This window comes from Hylobates moloch, unplaced genomic scaffold (genome assembly GCF_009828535.3).
Source record: "Hylobates moloch isolate HMO894 unplaced genomic scaffold, HMol_V3 SCAFFOLD_55, whole genome shotgun sequence".
Taxonomy (NCBI): domain Eukaryota; kingdom Metazoa; phylum Chordata; class Mammalia; order Primates; family Hylobatidae; genus Hylobates; species Hylobates moloch.
The window spans coordinates 368,018-390,115 of NW_026652330.1; the positions used below are offsets into that span (position 1 = coordinate 368,018).

General features: G+C 51.8%; 1 protein-coding gene across 1 annotated transcript; it reads right to left on the bottom strand.

Moving 5' to 3' along the window:
* Nucleotides 1–11,897: 11,897 nt before the first annotated feature.
* On the bottom strand, nt 11,898–17,196 carry LOC116463728 (claudin-19). Its single transcript, XM_032146968.1, has 5 exons — nt 16,974–17,196; nt 15,558–15,722; nt 15,366–15,450; nt 12,690–12,842; nt 11,898–11,946 (listed from the first exon to the last, which is right to left on the bottom strand). Exons 1-5 carry the CDS (start codon nt 17,194–17,196, stop codon nt 11,898–11,900), a joined length of 675 nt encoding a protein of 224 aa, XP_032002859.1.
* Between the last annotated feature and the right edge of the window lie 4,902 nt (nt 17,197–22,098).

Genomic DNA, 22,098 nt, shown 5'->3' on the forward strand with positions numbered 1-22,098 from the left:
AAAAAAGAAAAAAAAAAAAAAAACCAAGAATCTCAATGAGCTTAAAGTAGAACGAACTCAGAGACCCATAGTGAGACACTTTATAATCCAACTGTCAAAAACTGAAGACAAAGAACCTGAAAGCAGCAAGAAAGAAGTGACTTGTCACATATAAGAAACCCTCAATAAGAATTATAGCAGATTTCTCACCAGAAACTTTGGATGCCAGAAGGTACTGAGCTGATATAATTAAAGTGCTAAAAAGGGAAAACAGAACTGTCAATCAACAACGCTGGCTGGGCACGGTGGCTCATTCCTATAATCCCAACCGTTTGGGAGGCCAGCTGAGACAGTTCGAGACCAGCCTGGCAACATAGCAAGATCCTGGCCCTACAACAAATTTTTAAAAATTAGCTGGGCATGGTGGCACATGCCTGTGTTTCCAGTTACCCAGGAGGCTTAGGTGGTAGGATCACTTGTGCCTGGGAGGTCGAGACTGCAGTGAGCTGTGATTGTGCCACTGCACTCTAACCCCAGGCAATACTGCAAGACTGACTCTGTCTCAAAAAAATAAAAAATGTTGGAGAGAGGCTGGGCGCGGTGGCTCACGCTTGTAATCCCAGCACTTTGGGAGGCCGAGGCGGGCGGATCACGAGGTCAGGAGATCGAGACCACGGTGAAACCCCGTCTCTACTAAAAATACAAAAAATTAGCCGGGCGTGGTGGCGGGCGCCTGTAGTCCCAGCTACTCGGAGAGGCTGAGGCAGGAGAATGGCGTGAACCCGGGAGGCGGAGCTTGCAGTGAGCCAAGATTGTGCCACTGCACTCCAGCCTGGGCGACAGAGCGAGACTCCGTCTCAAAAAAAAAAAAAAAAAAAGTTGGAGAGAAAGCAGGGGGCGGGGGTGTTTAAAAAATAGGTTGAAAGTGAAAGGAAGGCTGGGCACAGTGGCATTTGCCTGTAATTCCAGCTACTTGGGAGGTTGAGGCAGGAGGATCACTTGAGCCCAGGCTTTCAAATACAGCCAGGGCAACATAGTGAGACCCAGCCTCTAAACAAAACAAAACAGTGAAAGGATGAAAAAAGATATTTCATGAAAATAGTAACCAGGTGGGGCGTAGTGGCTCACGCCTATAATCCCAGCACTTTGGGAGGCTGAGGCAGGCTGATCAACTGAGGTCAGGAGTTTAAGACCAGCCTGGCTTACATGGCAAAACCCCATCTCTACTAAAAATACAAAAATTAGCCAGGCGTGGTGGTGGATGCCTGTAATCCCAGCTACTCGGGAGGCTGAGGCAGGAGAATCATTTGAACCCAGGAGGCCGAGGTTGCAGTGAGCTGAGATTGCATCATTGCACTCCAGCCTGGGCAACAGAGTGAGACTGTCTCAAAAAAAAAAAAAAAAAAAAAAAAGAAAAAAAAAACCCATGAAAATAATAACCAAAAGAAAGCAAGGATGGCTATACTATATTCATTTAAGATCAAATAGACTTAACATCAAAAAAAGTTCTGAGAGACAAAGGAGGACACTATATATGTATATATTAACAAAACAATATAGCAAAAGATATAACAATTATGAACATTTAGTTACCTAATAACAAATCATCAAAATGTATGAAGCAAAAATTGACAGAGTTGAAGGGAGAAACACTTCTAGAATGATAGTCTTCAATTTTCCACTTGCAGTAATGAATAGAACTAGAGAGAAGATAAGTAAGAAAATAGAAGACTTCAGCCGGGCGCGGTGGCTCACGCTTGTAATCCCAGCACTTTGGGAGGCCGAGATGGGCGGATCACGAGGTCAGGAGATCGAGACCATGGTGAAACCCTGTCTCTACTAAAAATACAAAAAATTAGCCGGGCGTGGTGGCGGGCACCTGTAGTCCCAGCTACTCGGAGAGGCTGAGGCAGGAGAATGGTGTGAACTCGGGAGGCGGAGCTTGCAGTGAGCCGAGATTGCGCCACTGCACTCCTGCCTGGGCGACAGAGCGAGACTCCGTCTCAAAAAAAAAAAAAAAAGAAAGAAAATAGAGGACTTGAACAACATAATAAACCAACTAGATCTAACATACGTTCCAAACAGTCTACACAATGACAGTGAAATACACATTCTTCTCGGGTGCACATGGGATATTATTCAGGATAGATCATAGGTTAGGCTAAAACTTAAGTTTCAATAGATTTAAAATGATAGCTATCATATCAAGTATCTTCTCTGACCACAAAGTATGAAGTTAGAAAGAAATAATAGAAGGAAAACTAGAAAAATTACAAATTTGTAGAAATTAAACAATATGAGTGTATTGTTTAATAAGAACCAATGGATTAAATAAGTCACAAGGGAAATTGAAAATACTTGGCGAAGCCACGCACATGTTTCACCCCTGCAATCCCAGCACTTTGGGAGTCAGAGGCAGGAGGATTGCTTAAGCTTAGGAGTTTGAGATCAGCCTGGGAAACACAGTGAGACCCTATTGCTACAAAAAATAAAAAAATTAGCCAGGCGTGGTTGCACATGCCTGTAGTCCCAACTACTTGGGAGGCTGAAGTGGGAGGCTTATTTCCGCCTAGGAAGGCCGGGCACAGTGGCTCATACCTATAATCCCAGCACTTTGGGAGGCCAAGGTAGGCAGATCACCTGAGGTCAGGAGTTTGAGACCAGCCTGGCCAACATAGTGAAACCCCATCTCTACTAAAAATACAAAAATTAGCCAGGCATAGTGGCGTGCACTTGTAATCCTAGCTACTCAGGAGGCTGAGACAGGAGAGTGGCTCGAACCCAGGAGGTGGAGGTTGCAGTGAGCTGAGATCGTGCCACTATACTGCAGCTCGGGCAATAGAGCGAGGCTCCATCTTAAAATGATAATAAAGGCCATTTAAGGAGAATTTGTTATTTGCATATCACTTTCTTTCCCATTTTTGTAAACATTGCTTAAAACAGGCTTCATGTGCTCATTATATAATTTTTGAAATACATATTTACTTTTAAAACTCTCAAGTAATAAGTTGATACAATTTTAAACCAATTTTGTGATATTTTAATATCTAGTAATTCTTCTGTTAATTTGTATTGCAATGAACAATCGTGTCACAGAAGAGAAAATAATAAACAATAATGTTCTACTTGTACAAGAATTTTGAAATGTATCCTGAAATTACATGACGGCGCTTTGAAAAGATTACTCTTGACTTCCACTTTTGGTAATGGAGCAGCTCTTCTGCTGAAGACAGCTAAGAAAACTATACAAAATACTTTAAAAAAATCTTTCTAGATGCAAAATATACAAAAATCCTGAGAGATTTCCAGGCTTGGGTCCAGGAGAACATGGTAATGTAGGAAAGTAAGTCTGATGTTCAGGGTTGCTTTTGCCCTCGAATTATTTGCTAATCTCTTGGAGGCAACTGAGAGACTGAGTGTTGATTTGGAAGCGTAAGTGTTTGCTTATCTGGGAGAGGCAATCGTACAGTGACAGAGGAAAACATCTAGATACAGTCTGGTAACCTTTATAGACTACCCAATGCTTTGAGTTGGGGACCCTGAATGAATGTGCCATAGTAGTAACTTAAGCTGACCCTCATGTGGATTGCAACCTGACTGAAGACCCAGAAATCTTTAGTCCTGAACTTAGATAAAAGTGATCCTGGATTGCTGGCGCCCTTAGGCACCTCACCAAAGAAAATAAAATATTACTAAAGGAAAATAATATAATCCTAGGCTCAAAAAAATATTAAAAATTAGCCAGGCATGGTGGCGTGTACTTTTAGTCCCAGCTGTTTGGGAGGCTAAGATGGGAGGATGGCTTGAGCCTGGGAGGTCGAGGCTGCACTGAGCCAGAATCACACCACTGCACTCTAGCCTGAGCAACAGGGAAAGACCTTGTCTCAAAAAAAAAAAAAAGTAGAAGAAGGAAAAAAAAAGACAGGGTCTCGCTCTGTCACCCAGGCTGGAGTGTAGTGACAATCATATCTCACTGCAGCCTTGAACTCCTGAGCTAAAGCAATCCTCTGACCTCAGCCTCCCAAGTAGCTGGGACTACAGGCATGTACCAGCACTCCTGGCTACTTTTTTTCTCTCTTCTTCTTTTTTTTTTTTTTTTTTAGAGATGGGGTCTCTCTATGTTGTCCAGGCTGGTCTCAAACTCCTGGCCTCAAGTGATCCTCCTGCTTCAGTCTCCCAAAATGCGGGGCTTACAGGCATGAGCCACCATGCCCAGCCTGCATTTGCTTCTGTTGAGCACCCAGGGACTTCACCAGCCCACAAACAATTTTTCAAAATTTTGAATAGCTTAACTTTTTGGAGCCACTCAGGTGATGTGAATTTGGGCTTCACATCCACAAGCAAGTTGGCTTATGGCTGCAACTTGTCAGGGACTTTCCCTACCTCTGCCCTGGGGTGAGTGTGAGGCGAGAGTAACTCTGCCTTACCTTTTTTTTTTTTTTGAGATGAGTTTCGCTTTTGTTGCCCAGGCTGGAGTGCAATGGCACCATCTCGGCTCACCGCAACCTCCGCCTCCCGGGTTCAAGCAATTCTCCTGCCTCAGCCTCCCGAGTAGCTGGGATTACAGGCATGCGCCACCACGCCTGGCTAATTTTGTATTTTTAGTAAAGATGGGGTTTCTCCATGTATGTCAGGCTGGTTTCGAACTCCTGACCTCAGGTGATCCGCCCGCCTTGGCCTCCCAAAGTGCTGAGATTACAGACGTGAGCCACTGTGCCTGGCCTGCCTTACCTTTAAGGGTATAACATTTGGTGTCTAAATTTAACGTCTGGAAGATCTGATAGATTCCCCACTGTAGGTGAGCCAGGGCTTTCCCTTCTTTCCCCATTCTAGGAGATATTTAAGTGTGCTTAGATTTTTAAATGTCTCCTGAGAAGAAAGCTTCTCTAACTTTCCTAAGACATTTTTTAACTTTTAATCCTTTTTTTTTCTTTGAGACTGAGTTTCGCTCTTGTTGCCCAGGCTGGAATGGAGTGGCACAATCTCGGCTCACTGCAACCTCCATCTCCCGGGTTCAAGCAATTCTCCTGCCTCGGCCTCCCAAGTAGCTGGAATTACAGGCATGCGCTGCCATGCCCAGCTAATTTTGTATTTTTAGTAGAGACGGGGTTTCACCATGTTGGCCAGGCTGGTCTCGGACTACTGACCTCAGGTGACCCACCCACCTCGGCCTCCCAAAATGCTGGGATTACGGGCCTGAGCCACCATGCCCGGCCATTACTTTTAATCTTGAAATAATTTCAAACAGAGAAAAGTTGCCAGAACAGTTCAAAGAATTCCCATACCTCCTTCACTTTGATTGTTCAATTAGTATTATACTGCAAATATTTCATATAACTCTTCTTGCGCATCTCTGTATATTTTTTTTTTCTGATGCCTCTTTATCCTGTTGTATTTCCTTAAAAAAACAAAGACAGTGTTCTACAAAACCACAGGGTAACTGTCAAGCTCAGGACATTAACTTTGCTGTGATACTACTGTCTAAGCCACAGATATAATTCCAGTTTCACTGGTCATCCCAACATGTCCGTTATAGGTCCAGAATCCAATCCAGGATCACTCATTGCATTTTGTTGTAATATATCCTCAGTCTTTCCTTGTGTTTCTTAGCTTTGACAGTTTTGAAGGGTACAGGTCAGTGATTTTATAAAACAGTCCCAATTGTGTTTTTCTGTCTCTTCATGATTGATTCAGGTTATGCACCTATAGCAGGAATATCATGCAAATGATGTTGTGCTGTGTTTTTCTCCATGCACTCCAGGAAGGGGCATCCGTTTCAATTTGTCCCATTCCTGGTGGTAACTCTTATCACTTGATTAAGATATGTCTTGGCCAGGTGTGGTGGCTCACACCTGTAATCCCAGGACTTTGGGAGGCTGAGGTGGGTGGATCACCTGAGGTCAGGAGTTCGAGACCAGCCTGACCAACGTGGAGAAACTCTGTCTCTACTAAAAATATGAAATTAGCTGGGCGTGGTGGTGCGTGCCTGTAATCCTAGCTGCTTGGGAGTCTGAGGCAGGAAAATTGCTTGAACCTGGGAGGCGGAGGTTGCGGTGAGCTGAGATCACGCAATTGCACTCTCCAGCCTGGGCAACAAGAGCGAAACTCCGTCTCAAAAAAAAAAAAAAAAGTCTGCTATGTTTCATCACGGTAAAGTCATGATTTTTACTTATTTGTTAATAAGTTATTCATATAGTCATTTTACTATAAGATAGAACTTTTTATTTTCCCCTACTTACTCAAATTGGTAAGGACTAGTAGATTCTTATTTGTATCCAGTGAGTTGAAACCCATTATTCATTATTATTTATTTTGATGCTCAAATTGTCCCAGATAAAGCAAGTGGGACCACCTTTAATCCAGCTTCTGGATCCCTTAGACACATCATCATCATTCACTGAGCACTTTTTGCTTCTGGAATACCAAGATGCTCCAAGTTTCTTTCGTACTTTCTCTACTCCAGTTCTGAAATCAGTCATTTTTCCTTGGAGCCTGGTCACTTTTAGTGGACAATGGTATTCAGAAAACAAGATATGGCTTAATGGCTTAGGTGTGCCCATTGCTACTGGGGTATCATGACTGCTGGGCCTTCCTAGGGGGTAAAGCTCATAAATATATGCATCACACGTGTGCACACAGACACCTGTATTTATTTCAATGTGTATCTACATATGTTAAAAAACACAAGTTCATCCAGATACCCCCAATTTGAATCCAACACCACAGAATTTACTCTAACTTTCCCCCTTTCCATCTTTGTAAGCCTGGCTCCCATTTTCTTCAGGATATTTACGTATTTGTTTAATCCGCTTATATGTAACTAATCTCCAGCCATGCCAGCCAACCACTCCTCAGCGTTGCGGTGACCTCGTGGGCCACCATGTGGCTGAGAGGGAGAGGAAAAGCTCTTTAGGCTTTGACTTGGTGATTCCACAGGATCCTTTTGATGCGTTGAAGAATTTTTTACACTTCACCCATTTTTAGTTGTTTTCAACAGGAGGGTTGGCCAGAATGAAACTGCCTGCAGTATTCTCATAAGTTGAACAAAATATATTTTTACGTTTGATGAGAAGAAAAAATTGGAAAGTACTACTTTGGGTGTTGCCTGTCTTCATTTGAAATTTTGCCTGTATCTTTTTTTTTTTTTTTTTTTTTTGAGACAGAGTCTCGCTCTGTCGCCCAGGCTGGAGTGCAGTGGCGAGATCTCAGCTCACTGCAACCTCCGCCACCCAGGTTCGAACAATTCTCCCGCCTCAGCCTGCCGAGCAGCTGGGAATACAGCCACCCGCCAACAAGCCTGGCTAATTTTTGTATTTTCAGTAGAGACGAGGTTTCACTACGTTGGACAGGCTGGTCTCGAACTACTGACCTCAAGTGATCCGCCCACCTCAGCCTCCCAAAGTGCTGGCATTACAGGTGCACACCACCATACCTGGCTAACTTTTTGTTTTTTCAATAAATGTTTTAAAATTTTAAATAATTGAAACAGGGTTGCTGTCCAGGCTAGTCTCAAACTTCTGGCCTCAAACAGTCCTCCTACCTCGGCCTTCCAAAGTGCTGGGATTATAGGTGTGAGCCACCACACCTGGCCTGGATCATGCTTAGTTGTAGCTCCTCATAATTTGCCAGCTGTAGACAAAAATCAAAATTAACCACTTTCAATATACCTAATATGCAAATGATGGAGGAAAACAGGATAAGGTCAACTGAAATTCTCCCCTCAAAAAGGAGAAGCACCACACAGCTCTCACCAGCTTCATCAGTGTTTCTCAAACTTCACTGTGTATCTGAATCACCTGGAGATCTTGTTAAAACGCCACATCTGAGTCACGGGGTCTGGGGCGGGGCCTGCAAATCTGCATTTCTAATGTTTCCAGGTGATGCGTTGCTGCCATCTGAGGGCTGTGCTTTGAGTAGCAAATCTCTGGAGCGTCCATCATCCTTACTCCCCTGGTCAGGAAGATTATATTATATGATACAACCAGCAAAACTTAGAGGTATTTTTAAGCTTTTATTTTTTGTAATTTACAAACATACACAAGGAGAACCCCTAAGTACCACTGGGATTCACCCATCTTATTTTATAACTTTCGCTGCCTCTGAACTTTTTCTTTGTTATTTGAAAGCAAATGCAACCATTATATCATTTCAGCATGCACCCCTACCAGATAAGAATAATAAGAAACAAACAAACAAAAAGTATCATTATCACATAAAACTAACAATATTTGTAACACAAAATTAACAGTAACTCCTTGATAATCTAATAGTCAGTCCATACGCTGTATTCTCAGCTGCACGATTTTTGAGCCTCTTCCCAAACAATAGCTGATTTTCCTGGTCAGCCCCTCCAGGGGCTCAGGTTCACTCCTTTTTGCAGAACATCTTCTGTTGCTGTGCTCCTTGGCCCTGGGGCTGAGTACATGGGTGTATTCCTCCTACAATCATATTTTATGGCTTGCCAATTTCCTTCCAGGGTGGAGGCGGGGGACGGACGACTCTGTTTACTAATACACAATGTTTTAGAATAAGGCAAAAGCTTTAGAATCACGCCTTTTGAGTCTGAGCCCTACCTTCCTGGGTCTCTCCCCAGTCCTTTAGCCTTAAGGCTAGGACAGTAAACAACAACCTGGACACGAAGCCTGGATTATCGGCTCTGCCTCCGGTTGGCAGCCCAGGTGGCCTTGTTGTAGATATCGGAGTAGGTTTGCTTCAGGAGAAGCCTGTGGGACCAGGCATCTCAAAGTCTTTTAGCTTCAAATTCCTCTAGTTTTTTCCCAGATATCTTCTTATTGCCAGGATCTCACTACATTTTAAATCAGTGTATTAACTGGTTGTTCAATTCAGCGAGACCTGTGGTTCTCTGACCCTCTGCGTCTCCAATCCCTGGCTATAGGCAGAAAGGGCTTCCTCTAACAAAGGAACAGACTGAAGCTTGTTCCCACTCTGCCGTCAGGCACCCCCCCCCCAGCGCTCCCGCCGCCCCCTGCCACTTGCATGTATCTTGTCTCTCTTGCAGCCTGTCCCTGAAACCCACAAGAAGTAGCCAGCACACTGTATCCCGGCATTCTCCACTGGACCCTGAAGCTCAAGAGAGAATGATGTGTGGTTTCCTGGCCAGCTACTTCGTGACCAAATAGTAAGGATTGCCCAACACCCAGCCTAGAACAGGAAGATGATCCCATCCCTGCTGGACATTACAGGGACTGGACATTACACACCCAGGGAGCCCTTGGTGGAGGCGGGCAATTTAACAACTGGTCTGAAAGTCAAAAGAGAGAGAGCTGGTTAGTGGAGTGAGCTGTAGGGTCGGGGGCAGGGGCTGTGCATTCAGGCCTGGACATGGGTACTGGTCAGCGCGGCCAGACCTTGGCACCATATAACAGGATTCCGCAAGGCTGTGCTGAGTTTCCAGGTTCCAAATCCTGTTAGGTAGGTCTCTTCTGGCTGTGTGGGACAGGATTCAAACTCAACGTTATTTCAGCCAAAAGGGGAATTGATTGGAAAGATGTGGGCATGTCACAGAGCAGCCTGGTATCGGGAAAGGCAGGAGTGAGTGGGGCTTCCTCTCCCCACTTCTTTTCTTTTCTTTCTTTCTTTTTTGAGATGGAGTCTTGCTCTGTTGCCCATGCTGGAGTGCAGTGGCACGATCTTGGCTCACTGCAGCTTCCACCTCCTGAGTTCAAGCAATTCTCCTGCCTCAGCCTCCCGAGTAGCTGGGATTACAGGTGCCCACCACCACAACCGGCTAATTTTTGTATTTTTTTAAAATAGAGACAGGGTTTCACCATGTTGGCCAGGCTAGTCTCGAACTCCTGACCTTGTGATCCACCCACCTCAGCCTCCCAAAGTGTTGGGATTACAGGCGTGAGCTGCCACACCCGGCTACCCACCTCTTTTCTGGGTTTTTTTTTGAGATGGAGTCTTGCTCTATCATCCAGGATGGTGTGCAGTGGCACGAACTTGGCTCACTGCAACCTCCACCTCCCGAGTTCAAGCGATTCTCCTGCCTCAGCCTCCCGAGTAGCTGGGATTACAGGTGCCCACCACCACAGCCAGCTAATTTTTGTATTTTTAATAGAGACGGGGTTTCACCATGTTGGCTGGGCTGGTCTCGAACTCCTGACCTCAGGTATCTACCCACCTCGGCCTCCGAAAGTGCTGGGATTACAAGCGTGAGCCACCGTGCCTGACCTCCACCTCTTTTCTTGTGGGTTCTTTTCTCCCTCTGCAGACCTCACAGAGTCACCTGGCTTGAGGCCTCATAGAGGAGCCCTCAGTGCTGACCACACACTACAGTCCCCTGAGGAGCTACATGACCTCTGATGCCAGGTCCACCCGGACCAATGAAGTAAGAGTGTCTGGGGTTGGAGCCTGGGCATCGTGCCTCCAGGTGATTCAAATGTGCGCGCAGGGTTGGGAACCATTGCACTATAGCTTCAGGCACTCAGAGGAGAAACTCTTGCAGTTCTCATTCATCATTAGAGGCGCAGGACTCTGGGGAACCTATTTAGGGTCAGATGGCCACACCCTCTGACCAGAGGCTGGACAAGTCCCTGTGGTGCCCCGGTGGATGTGCAGCACCAGCTAGGCCAGGCGCCGAGGGGTCAGTCCCCCAGCAGCTCCCTGCCATTGTGTCATTCCTCCCGCCCCTGCCCTTGACTGCAGTGTACAAGGCAGTCATCTCATCTGACTTGGTTTCCATCACTTTCCCTCTCAGAGTCAAGCTTGAAGGAGAAGCTGAGCTGCGTTCTTGAGATCTGGGGACGTGGTGGGAGATGTGGTCACAAGGCAGATGATGGAGGAGGCCAGAATGGAGCTGTCCAAGACAGGTGCATGGCAGGGAAGGGGATATTCTGTGATGGATGCTTTCCCCAGAAGCCTGCTATGCAGTGGCCAGGGGGACTCAGAGTCCCGGGAGAGGCTTCGGGGTGGGAGAGGTCTGAGCGTGAGGGGCAGGGCCGGCACACTCTGGTTCAGGGAGATGTAGGACAAAGGACTCTGGCCTTGGGACTGATCTGGGCTGGTTTCCCTACATTCCTCTCAGGCCCTTCCCCCTCTATACTAAGGGGGGATGGTACCTGGACTTCAACACCAAAAGCCCTTCTAACTCTGACCGCATTGCGGGGTGCAGCAGGCAGCTCCAGCCACGGTCTCTGAGTAGCCTCAGGCTGTCCCTTCCCCACTCTGATTCTAGGGCAAAGACCTTGGACCTCAGCTGGATGCTGGGGATCAGGACAGGAGGAATGGTAGGTGTGGAAACAAGGGGCAGGAGTCGGGGTGAGCAGAGCTGGGGGCTGCAGACCTTGCTCAGGACCATGCTAATGCCTGCAAGCTCCTAACGCCCTCCCCACATTCCCTTATCTACATGGGGAACTCCTACACTGTGTCCCCTCACCTATCTCTGATCCCCAGCCTCCAGCTCGAGGGCCTTCTAGGAACTGTCCCTTCCCTTAGGAGGTCTCTGGAGCACAGTAACAGGGGCAGGGTTTACCACTTCGGGGCCTCTTGCCACACCAGGGGCCTCCTGACCCTGAGGCCTGCTCCCAGAGGTGGGCCAGGCCTCAGGGGCAGCCTCCAGGAGTGGGTGGGGTCTCCCATCAAGGAGGACCTTGTGCCAAGGCCAAGACCAGGCTTGGGAGGGGGGTCCCTAGACAGAGGGTAGGAGCCCCAAATTATTCCCTGCTCAGCCTTGGATGTGCTGTGTAACCCACCCTGGACCTCTGTCTCCTCATCTTTCTGCCCAAGAGCCCCAGGGGTCAGCACTGACCACTCTGACCCAGGCCCCGTCCAAGCCACGCTGAGGACAGACCGAATGACACCATGATTGGGGCTGGATGTTCACTTCTCTTTCCAAAAAAATATGAAACACACAGTCTAGGTATGGCAGGGGACAGAGCCTGGCTGGGGACTGGACATTACACACCCAGGGGGCCCTTGGCGGAGGCGGGCAATTTAACAACTGGTCTGAAAGTCAAAAGAGAGAGAGCTGGTTAGTGGAGTGAGCTGTGGGGTCGGGGGCAGGGGCTGTGCATTCAGGCCCGGACGTGGGTACTGGCCAGCGCGGTCAGACCTTGGCCCTCACAGCAGCCCTGCCCGGGGCCCATTCCCGGGGGCTGGGGCACCGTGGTCCGACCTTGCCATCTGTGTAGGTGGCCCCCAGCCCTGGGCGCACTGGAAGAACCTGAGACCTAAACTCAGACCCTCCCTGTCCTCGTGTGAACGTTCAGCATCCTGGCACTGCCCTTGTGGGGTTGCTGTGAGGAGCCCATGGGACTGGGGAGGGTGAAGGTTTCTGCTCACCCCAAGGACCTGAGTACTAAGGTACGTCTTGGCCACTGCTGTATCTCCAGGGCCCAGCACGTAGCAGACACCCACGCGACTCTTCAGTGAGTAAACAGCCGGGCTGGTGCCTGAGGGCCTGTCTCCAGGGATGCATGCTGGTGCCCACCAGGCTGTGCAGACAGGACCGTGCCTGGACCTGCATCTGTGTGTGTGCCTGGGGGCTGGGTCCTGCCTCTGGTCTCCCTGTGAGGATCTGGGTCTCAGATTGCAGGGTGGGTGCTTGTGTTGAGGACAAGCTGCTCAGAGCACCTGTGCCCATCCTATACTCCAGTGGCCCTGCCCAGGGTGCTGCGAGGCTGGCTGGATGCTGGGCGAGGGGGCCACTGGGTGGGGGGCTGGCCAGGGCAGGCGGAGCTTAGACGTACTCTCGGGCAGCAGCAGAGGGTCCAGGCCGATAGGGCTGCGGGCTGCTGTTGGGTCTCTCTGGCTCCGGGCACGTGCAGCAGAGGAAGGAGCCGCCCAGCACGGCCAGGCCAGCTGAGGCCCAGCCCACGAACAGGGCTGGGCCAAATTCATACCTGCAAGGGGTAGGGAGATGGCATCAGGTGTAGCTGCCGTCTCAGGTTGTTCCCAGTCCCTGCCCTGGCAGAGGAAGGGCAGAGTGTACAGAGCTGGAGGCTGGAGCCTCACAATCTCTTCCATATCTCCAGATAAATTGAGGTGAATGCTCTTCCTTTCTCCCTCCCCCCAGCCCAGAATATCAACACCACACAGGGTCACCCGGCCCAGGGTGGGCGTGAAGGCTAGAGGCTTGGCCTCCAGCTCCTGCTCTGAGCAACCTTGGGCTCATTTCCTGATCTGGCCAGAGGAGGGGGCATGGGAGGGCCTGAGAGGTCTGCACGGGAGAAGTGGGCCGATCCCTGCCATGTATTTTCCCAGTCACATTCTGGCCCACCAAACTCCCAGCCAGGACTGCTCCCGCTGCCCTCTGGAGAAGGCCAGACCCTTCCAGCTGGCACTCTGGGCTCTCCACACCCAGGCCCTGCTGGCCAGGCCAGCCCTGCTCCTGGTTCTCACTGCCTTGGTGCCTTTGCACAAGGCACCCCCAGCTGGGGCACCAAGCCCCCCAGCCCACCACTCCTGTGCCTCCCCAGTTCCTTCTCTGACTTCAGAGCCCAGTTCAGATGCCACCTCCTCGTGGGGTCTTTCCTTGACATTCTCTGTGTTCACCCCGCCCCTTGCGCCGACTCCACTGCCATGCTTTCTCCAGGAGGCCTCAGCCCCTTGCTTGTCCAGCTCCCTGGGAAGCCCCTTGAGGGCAGACAGAGCCATCAGTGTCCCCAGGACCCAGCACAGGGCCTGGCAGCTCGAGTGGCATCGGGGACTGTTGAAGGCATCGGGGGCCGAGTCCTATCCTGACATGCCTGAGCTGGACCTTGCTTGGCAGACTTTGTGGCTGCAGCCGCCGCCCAGGGAACAAACCTTGTACCTGAGATCTCCTGCCTCCCCTCCCCTCTCAACACCTCTGCCTCCTCCAGGCATCCCTCCCGATTGCAACAGCCCAGGCATCTTTTCTCATCCTCTCTCCACCCCAAGGCCCAAAGCCCACTGGGATGTCTAGGGTTGAGACTGTCCCATTCTCTGCTCCTGGCTGGGCTGAGAAGTGAGGGAGGAGCCAGGGTGGGCCCAGGCCCTTTGCAGAGCATCCCCTTCAGTTCCCATGCCCACAGCCTTACAAGTCCTGGTCGTCTCCTGAATATCAGCATGCTTTCTTTTCCCTTTTTTTTTTTTTTTTTTTGAGATAAAGTCTCACTCTGTGGTCCAGGCTGGAGTGCAGTGGTGCAATCTCGGCTCACTGCAAGCTCTGCCTCCTGGGTTCACACCATTCTCCTGCCTCAGCCTCCCGAGTAGCTGGAACTACAGGCGCCACCCACCACGCCCGGCTAATTTTTTTTTTGTACTTTTAGTAGAGACGGGGTTTCACCGTGCTAGCCAGGATGGTCTCGATCTCCTGACCTTGTGATCCACCCGCCTCGGCCTCCTAAAGTGCTGGGATTACAGGCGTGAGCCACCGTGCCCGGCCAAGCCTGCTTTCTACTGCTGCCCCCTTGGTGCCCCAAACCCTCTGCTCAGACCTTTGGGACAGCCGCCTTCCTGGTGTCACTCCCTCCCCACCATTCTGCACATCACAGCCAGAAGGACTGCCACTGCCTCCACCCAGATGAGGAACAAAATCTTCCTCTGGTTGCAAGGCCCTCCACGATCCGCCCTTATTCTGAAGTTTCTTCTTGGCCCAGGATAACTGCTGCTTCCTGCAGGAAGTCATCTCAGCCCTGCTGCCACCAGCAGAAATGAAAACAGCTCAGGCTTGCTGGGCACTGTCCAGGGCCCAGGCACTGTGCCACACCCTCACCTGCATCCTGCTGGATCCTGACAACCATGTGTGAACTGGTGCTCAGGTTCTAGCTCCATTTTACAGAGGAGGAAACTAGGCACAGAAAGATTAAGTAACTAGCCCAGGTGACACAGTGCATGCAAAGCTGGGATTGATTGATTGATCGTTTGATTTTTTTGAGACAGAGTCTCACTCTGTCACCCAGACTGGAGTGCAGTGGTGCAGTCTTGGCTCACTGCAACTTTTGCCTCCCGGGTTTGAGCTATTCTCCTGCCTCTGCCTCCCGAGTAGCTGAGATTACAGGCGCCCGCCACCATGCCCGGATAATTTTTGTATTTTTAGTAGAGACGGGGTTTCACCATGTTGGCCAGGCTGGTCTTGAACTCCTGACCTCAGGTGATCCACCCATCTTGGCCTCCCAAAGTACTGGGATTACAGGCGTGAGCCACTGCACCCAGCCAGAGCTGGGATTGAAACCCAGAGCCAGGGCACTTAGGTCCTTAGAGAGTCCTTGCTGCACCTGGGTGCCCGTCATAGGCCTCCCGCCCCTATGGAGGGCCCCACCACACTCCTCCTGGCGCCCCCCTTTAAAGCTTCTTGGACAGCAGCTGGATCCTGTCCCCACTTCCCCTGCCAGGTGATCCAGTGGACAAAGATCAGTGGCCCCAGAGGAGGTGAAGCAAAAGACCCAAGCCCTGGCACCCACCTGGCATTGACAGGTGTGCTTGGGTTGAAGAACTCCTGGGTCACCAGGGTGGCATACCACGAGACGGCAGTCAAAGTGCAGAGGCCTAAAGGCAAAGCAGAGGGGTGCTCAGCTCTGCTCTGGCCCCCCGACGCCACTGGGGCTGGGGCTGCCTGCCATGGCTGTGATTGTGCAGGAGTGAGGGGCACTCACCTGCCAGGATGAAGAGGGCTCCCCCTGCGATGGCGACACGGCCCTTGGCAATGGGGTTGCTGTCTCCCACCCGTGTGCACTTCATGCCGACTACGCTGAGGACCATGGCCACGAAGCCCAGGAGCACGGCCACCACCATCAGGGCCCGCGCTGATTGGATGTGACCTAGGGTAGGCGGGGTGACACTGAGTCAGGCTGGTGGGGATGGGGGTTGGGTTGGTGCCTGGGGTCGGTGGAAGGAGCCCAGCTTGAGAGGGGCTTGAGCAGGAGCTGGCCTGGGGGGTCAGACCACCTTCTGGCAGGTGCAGGATAGTGAGGAGTGACAGCCCTGGCGTGAGGACAGGGTGTGGGGGTGGGAGTCCCCTTCACTGTCAGCGCCGTTCTCCACTCGCCCTTGCAGGCTTTTCTGGTAGTATGATTCACTCTGCTGTTGCTTTCTGGCCTGGGGACTCCCTCTTGGGCTTGGCCCATCCTCCCAAGCAGCTGAGGGCAGCTCCAGGGTCCCCTCAGGTTTGGTAGATGGAAGAGCTGGGGGTATCTGAGGCCCAGCTCAACTCAGCCTGAGCCCCGCAGCAACCCCTCCCCAGCAGCCATTCAGACAACAGTCACTTTCCCCTCTGCCCATGGCAGCTGAAAGCTTGCCTCTTCATGGGTGTGTGGGTCCATCCCGGGCCCTGGGGGGTGCTCAGGAGACCTGGGTCCCTCAGCAAGGTTAGACGACCTGCCTGAACTGACTTGCCTGAACTGGCACAATGGGGCTGGTTGAAGGCCACTCTGCTCCAGCTCCCATGGGGAGCAGATTGTCCCTGGGGGCTCCTGGGCAGATTGCAGATGGATTACCTAAACCCCAGAGTTAGAGCTTCAGCGGTGCCTGTCAGGCTCAACTCCACACCCCAGAAGGAGAGGGACTGCATGCAGACACACCTGTCTGTGCATGCATGTGCACGTGTGTGTGTGCATTTGTGTTTGCATGCGTGTGCATGCACCCATATGCTGGCACACAGGCCTGGGAGCAGGACTGGGGAGCAGGTGTGCATCATACAGTGTGTGTCTGTCTACTGAGTGTGGGGAGAAGTGGATGAAGGGTCTTAACTGAGCGTTTCAGAGTGCCACAGGTGTTAGTATTCCCCTTCAGAGATGAGAACATCACAGTGGGAAGAGGTTTGGTGACTGGTTCAAAGTTATAGTGACAGCAGGAATCTGGACCCACAGCTGCCAGACCCTAGAGCCCTCCCCTCCCACAGAGCAGCAGGCTGGCCTGGACTGTCAATGGGCACAGGGCAGTAGTGGGGGAATTGTAGAGCGGGGGCTGGAAGGACGGAGCCCAGCGCAGACAGCAGACTGTGAGGAAAACCTGCTCCAGACCCCCCTGCTGTTCCCACCTCCCATCTCCCACCCCGCCGGCCTGAGGCCTACCGTCCAGGGCGAGCAGCGAGTCGTAGAGCTTGCACTGCACTTGCCCAGTGCTCTGGGAGGCGCAGGACATCCAGAGCCCTTCATAGAGGCCCACGGCAGTGATGATGGCGTCGCCTGCGTAGGAAGACTGCTTCCACTGCGGCAGGGCTGTGCTAGCAATGATGCCCACCCAGCCACCCAGGGCCAAGAAGTAGCCCAGGAGCTGGAGGCCTGAGTTGGCCATGGCCCAGGAGAGAGGACCGAGGGTCCCAGGCCTCAGAGCTGGGCCAAGGTCCCAGCAGGGGCTTTGGTCATGGCCAGGTGGGAGGAGCAGCTGGGCAGGGGGAGCAGGGAGAAGGAGGGTCAGAGGCAGAGAAGGAGAGGTGGTGCGGCGGCAGCGGCTGGAGCAAAGGCAGTGGCTCTGGACTCCAGAATGCAGGGGGAGGCCCAGGGGCTGGAAAAGGCCAGGGCCCGCCCACAGCAGCCGCCTAAGCCAGAGCAGGGTCCCCAGCAAAGCTCATGCCCAGCCCCTGGGGGCGGAGGGCCGGCTCGTGGCCCAGGTGGTGTCCCTGCCCCGCCCCATTCCCCAGGGATAGGGAAGGGAGGGGCTGAGAGGAATGACCCAGCTGCCCTCTGGGCCTTTCCCCACAGGGAAACCCCTTTAGGAACCTGATTCGGGTGTCCTAAAATTCGGATACTCCCTAACCCAAACACCAGCCCTCGGAGGATGGACTTTATTCTTGCGAGGCTGATCTAACCCTTGGGGTTTTCTGCCCTTTGACTATAGGACAGAAGGGAAAGGGATGCCAGTTTGCAGCAGGTAAAACTAGAGTTAGATGTCAAGGATAACTTTTTGGCAGGGGCTGTGAAGCTAGATGTGGGGAGGCTGAGTTAGTGGTGGGGTGTTGGGAAGAGGAGTCATGGGTACCTGGGAGCTGTGTGTGCCAAAAATCAGGGAGGCCAGACCAGGAAATATGTACTGTGGGGTCTTTTTGAGATCTGAGGGGGACAGAAAAGGGGCCCTATCAAGGCTGGGCCAGCGCTGGCTGCCGGCCAGCAAGGAGCCTGGTGGGGAGCTGGGGAGACAGCCCCGACCTTCTGGCATCAGCCTGAAGGAAGGCGGATTGCTCAGCCCCTTAATCCCCTTGCTGGCTGGCTTAGTAGCTCCTGCTGGGACTGGAACACTGGGCCCTGGCCCCCAGCTCTAGAGCAGCCTGGCGCGGAGCAGTGGCCTCTGCACATTCCTGGGGTCCAGGCTGCCCGCTCCGAGCACCCCCACCTCCCTCTTCTCTCTCCCAGTCTCTCTCGGTCTTCAGGAGTAGGGGAATGTTTAACTCTCTTCCACCTCATTAGCAATCCCCTCACGTTCAAGTGGGCCCCACTGCGGCATGGGTGCAGGAGGAATGTCACAACCCTGCTTCCACTCCTGCCAGCCCCCCACCACCCCCTCCGTCCCCAACAGCCCACCCACCTTTCCTGGACTGCATTGGGGGAAGGCAGGGTCCTGCTGCAGACCCCTGCTGGCTTCCTCCCCCACAGCCCCAACCCGCCTCTGAAGGGACAAGTCCCCAGCCTGCTCTTGCATTCTTCACGTGGCTATGCAAACGAGAGGGTGCCAGGCGCTGAGCAGACAATGGCAGCCCTGTGTGCCCGCCCAGGGCGTAGGCCTCTGGTATGGCCTGCAGCTCTGGCCAGAGATGGGGGAGTGGTCTGCCATCTGAGGGTCAAGGGTGGGCACTGCTTGACCTGTGGTGGTGCACACTGGGACCCTCTGAGGCTCTCTGTGCTGGGAGGGTCAGAGCCACATGGATCCGAGCACACACAGACCTGCTTCCTGGACGACCTGTGGGTCCCAAAAAGCAAATGGGGTCTTGGACAGTGGCAGAGAAGTAAGTCCTGAGCTCAAATTCTTCTGCCACAGTGACTAGACAATAGGATCGAGGGGAGCCTCCTCCATCCTACTGGGGCCGCAATGGGCACCCTGCGACCAGTGCATTAATTTAAGCATGTGGGCTACCGTTGCAGGCAGCAGGCCTCCTAACAGTAAGGAGACCATGGCAGAGGGAGGTAATAGACCCCCAGCCAGGAAGCAGCAGGAAGGGCTTTCCGCTTGAAACTGTGTGGTGTTGGCCCCTGTGGTCTCTCTCCCACACTCCTCCCTTTTTGAGGGAGGCACCAGGTCCAGATTGAAGGTGCTGCAGGCAGTGACAAGATGCTCCCCAGGGGTGACCTGAAGGATTGTGGCGCCTCAGGGTCCTCACTCTAAATGGGAGGCTTGCTTCATGGAGTTGTGGTGGTCCGTTAAATAAGCGATGTCTGGGGAGGGCAGGGGCCTGGTGCTGGGTAGCTGCTCCGCATATGCTCCTCCAAAGGTGAAGCCCTCCTTCTCTCCACCCTGGGCCTTGGCCCCTCTTCCCTGCCATCTGCAGGCGCTCTCTCTGTAGGGAAGATCCAGGGATCATTCTGGTTTCAGGGGGACCTGGGTCAGGAGCCCAGAGGCCAGTCAGAAACACGCCTCAGAGACCACGGGCTGCGGCCCCCTCCATTGACAATTTGAGGGCCAAAGAGAGAAAGGGAGCTGCGGGTCCACAGGGCCACAGAGCCAGCAGCAGGCCTGCATGCTCCTCCATCCTGGGCGTTCCCAGAGCCTCTTCGTGATCCGGAACGGTGCCCTCCTCTTCCTCTGAAGTGCTTCTGTTTATCCCTTCTCTTTGTTATTTGAGGCTTTGAGTCTGTTCTACCAAAATATTCTCTCCTACCCTGATGGCCTTCCCTCACTCTTGTTCCAAAGCCTTTTGGAATTCAGATTCTGCTTCTGGAGTGGCATTCCTTAACCTGGCACAGCTTCTCCACCCAGGACACCTGCCACTCCTGGTGCCCCCCTTGCAGTCCAGTGACTCCCAGGCATTCGGGGAGAACAGGAAGACTCAGGGTCCCAGCCCAGCCTCCATTAAGAGCTCACTGAAACTGCCCTGGGGTGGCACACCACCCTGTGCTTTCACTCAGGCTACGAGAAGCCTATAGTTCTAGCTTTACCCCTGCCACTGAAAAGCTATGTGACACTAGTCAAATCCTCAGCTTCCCTGGGCCTGGTTTCTCCATTGAAAAGTAGGGATAATAACACTTGCCCTGTCTGATGCATGAGGGAGTTTACAAGGATCAGATGATAGGTGAGAAATGCTGTTTGAAAGCATAAAACGCCTGCAGAACTGTGGCTAATGAAAGCTCTGTTCCAGAAAGACTCCCCGCACAGTGTGCCCTTCCAGCCTTCGCACTCTGGGAGTGGGCAGACTGCCTGTGGCTGAAGACCCACTGCCACTTCCTCTGCAACAGTGCCTGACCGAGAGCCAGCCTTGCTAGGCATGTGTTGATCGTTGACCGATTGCTATGAGGATTCAATGCTTTTGCCTCCCTCCCTGTGAAAAATCGGAGACCTTTCCACCGCCCTCTCTCATTGCCAGTTAGGAGGGTCTAATTCAGTCTTTAGCAAGCTAGCACCTTCTCTGCAATCATCATTTGAAATTCTGGAGTTCTTATCACCCTCCCAACTCAGTCTGAGATTCCCCGAACTATAAGCTTGGAATGGAGACTACTTGCCTCGGGGCGCACAGCTAGAAAGGAATACAGCCAGCTGTGTGGCCACCCCCAACGATTCTGCCTGCCCAGGCACGGCTAAACGTCCTGATCTGCAATCCCATCATACTCTTGGCATATTTCCATTCACTGCACTTAGCACATCGTTTACCTCCTTCCTGAGGTCCCTGAGCACCTTGAGACTGTGTTAGCAGACACATTTTTGTGTTCCACCCTCTCGCCTGGGCCAGGTGCCTCTGTGACACATGTGGCTGTCCCATTTGCCTTCTCTCCTGTGCTAACCACACTGAGTACAGGATCTGTCTCTTGATGCCCCTGCTGAGAGCTCTGCTAGACGCCTGGGGCACCAGAGACCAGCGGCGTCTTCCACATCCGAATCTTCACTGTGTTTGAGGAGTTGCCTTTCACCCCCTCCAACCCTCCCACAGGCTCTCCCTTTCTTCTCAAGCAGTCGTCCTCTCATTGCTCGCGCGCCCTTGCACGTGCATTACCAAACAGGCCTAAATCACAGTCGCATCTCCGCCGGGCTGCCATCACCCCATGCTTCCGGGAGGACTCGCCCCACTCTAATTATATACACTTATCTTGGGCCTGCTGCCTTGAAAACATCTGGCCTTTGGTGAGTTCAGTTAAGAGGCTGCTGCCTGTATCTGTTTAGCATAAGTTGAAACTGTAAAGGTCGTCTGCCTTGATGTGGAAACTTCTGGAAAACCAGAATTAGGCTGATGTAGTCTTCTGTAATGTTGACGTCTACCATGGGCTAAGCGTCGTGCTGGTTGCTTTGTGAGTATTCCCTTGTTCATCCGCTCAACCATCCTGGGAAGGACTGTGACTCCATTCCGCTGGTGAGGAAACACACGCAGGTTCCCTAACTTGCTGGAGGTCACACAACTCCACGTGGTGGAAGTGGGGGTGTTACCCAGCTCAGTGTGTGGGTAAAGTTCATGCTCTTTGCACTAATGTGGTCCTCTCTGTACGCCGAATGAGCCACCCAAATAAGACAGCAGGGATCAACCATGATAAAAGGAGGAGTGATTATCTTGACTGGATCATTCTCACCAGCCAACTAACACGCAGTGCTATCTCCCAGCTCAAAAAATAATTGCTTCCTAAAAAACAATTTTTCTTTTTTAATAGAGATATGGTCTTCCTATGTTGCCAAGGCTGGTCTTGAACTCCTGGGCTTAAGTGATCCCCCTGACTTGGCCTCCCAAAGTGTTGGGATTACAAGTGTGTGCCACTGTGCTCAGCCCAATAACCTTTTTAATTGGAATTTTTGTTTTTGTTCTTATTTATTTATTTATTTGAGACGGAGTTTCACTCTTGTTGCCCAGGCTGGAGTGCAGTGGCGTGATCTTGGCTCATTGCAACCTCCACCTCCTGGGTTCAAGTGATTATCTCACCTCAGCCTCCCTAGTAGCTGGGATTACAGGCGCCCGCCACCACACCCAGCTAATTTTTGTATTTTTAGTAGAGATGGGGTTTTGCCACGTTGACCAGTCTGATCTCAAATGCCTGACCTCAGGTGATCCACCTGCCTTGGCCTCCCAAA

Bases quoted from the DNA above. Each gene is read 5' to 3' on its own strand.
- LOC116463728 (XM_032146968.1), bottom strand. From the start codon at position 17,196: ATGGCCAACTCAGGCCTCCAGCTCCTGGGCTACTTCTTGGCCCTGGGT. The intron at 15,723-16,973 runs GTAGGCCTCAGG...CGCCTACCCTAG, and splicing joins CTCGCTGCTCGCCCTGGACG to GTCACATCCAATCAGCGCGG. The intron at 11,947-12,689 runs GTACGTCTAAGC...TTTGACTTTCAG, and splicing joins CCCTCTGCTGCTGCCCGAGA to ACCAGTTGTTAAATTGCCCG.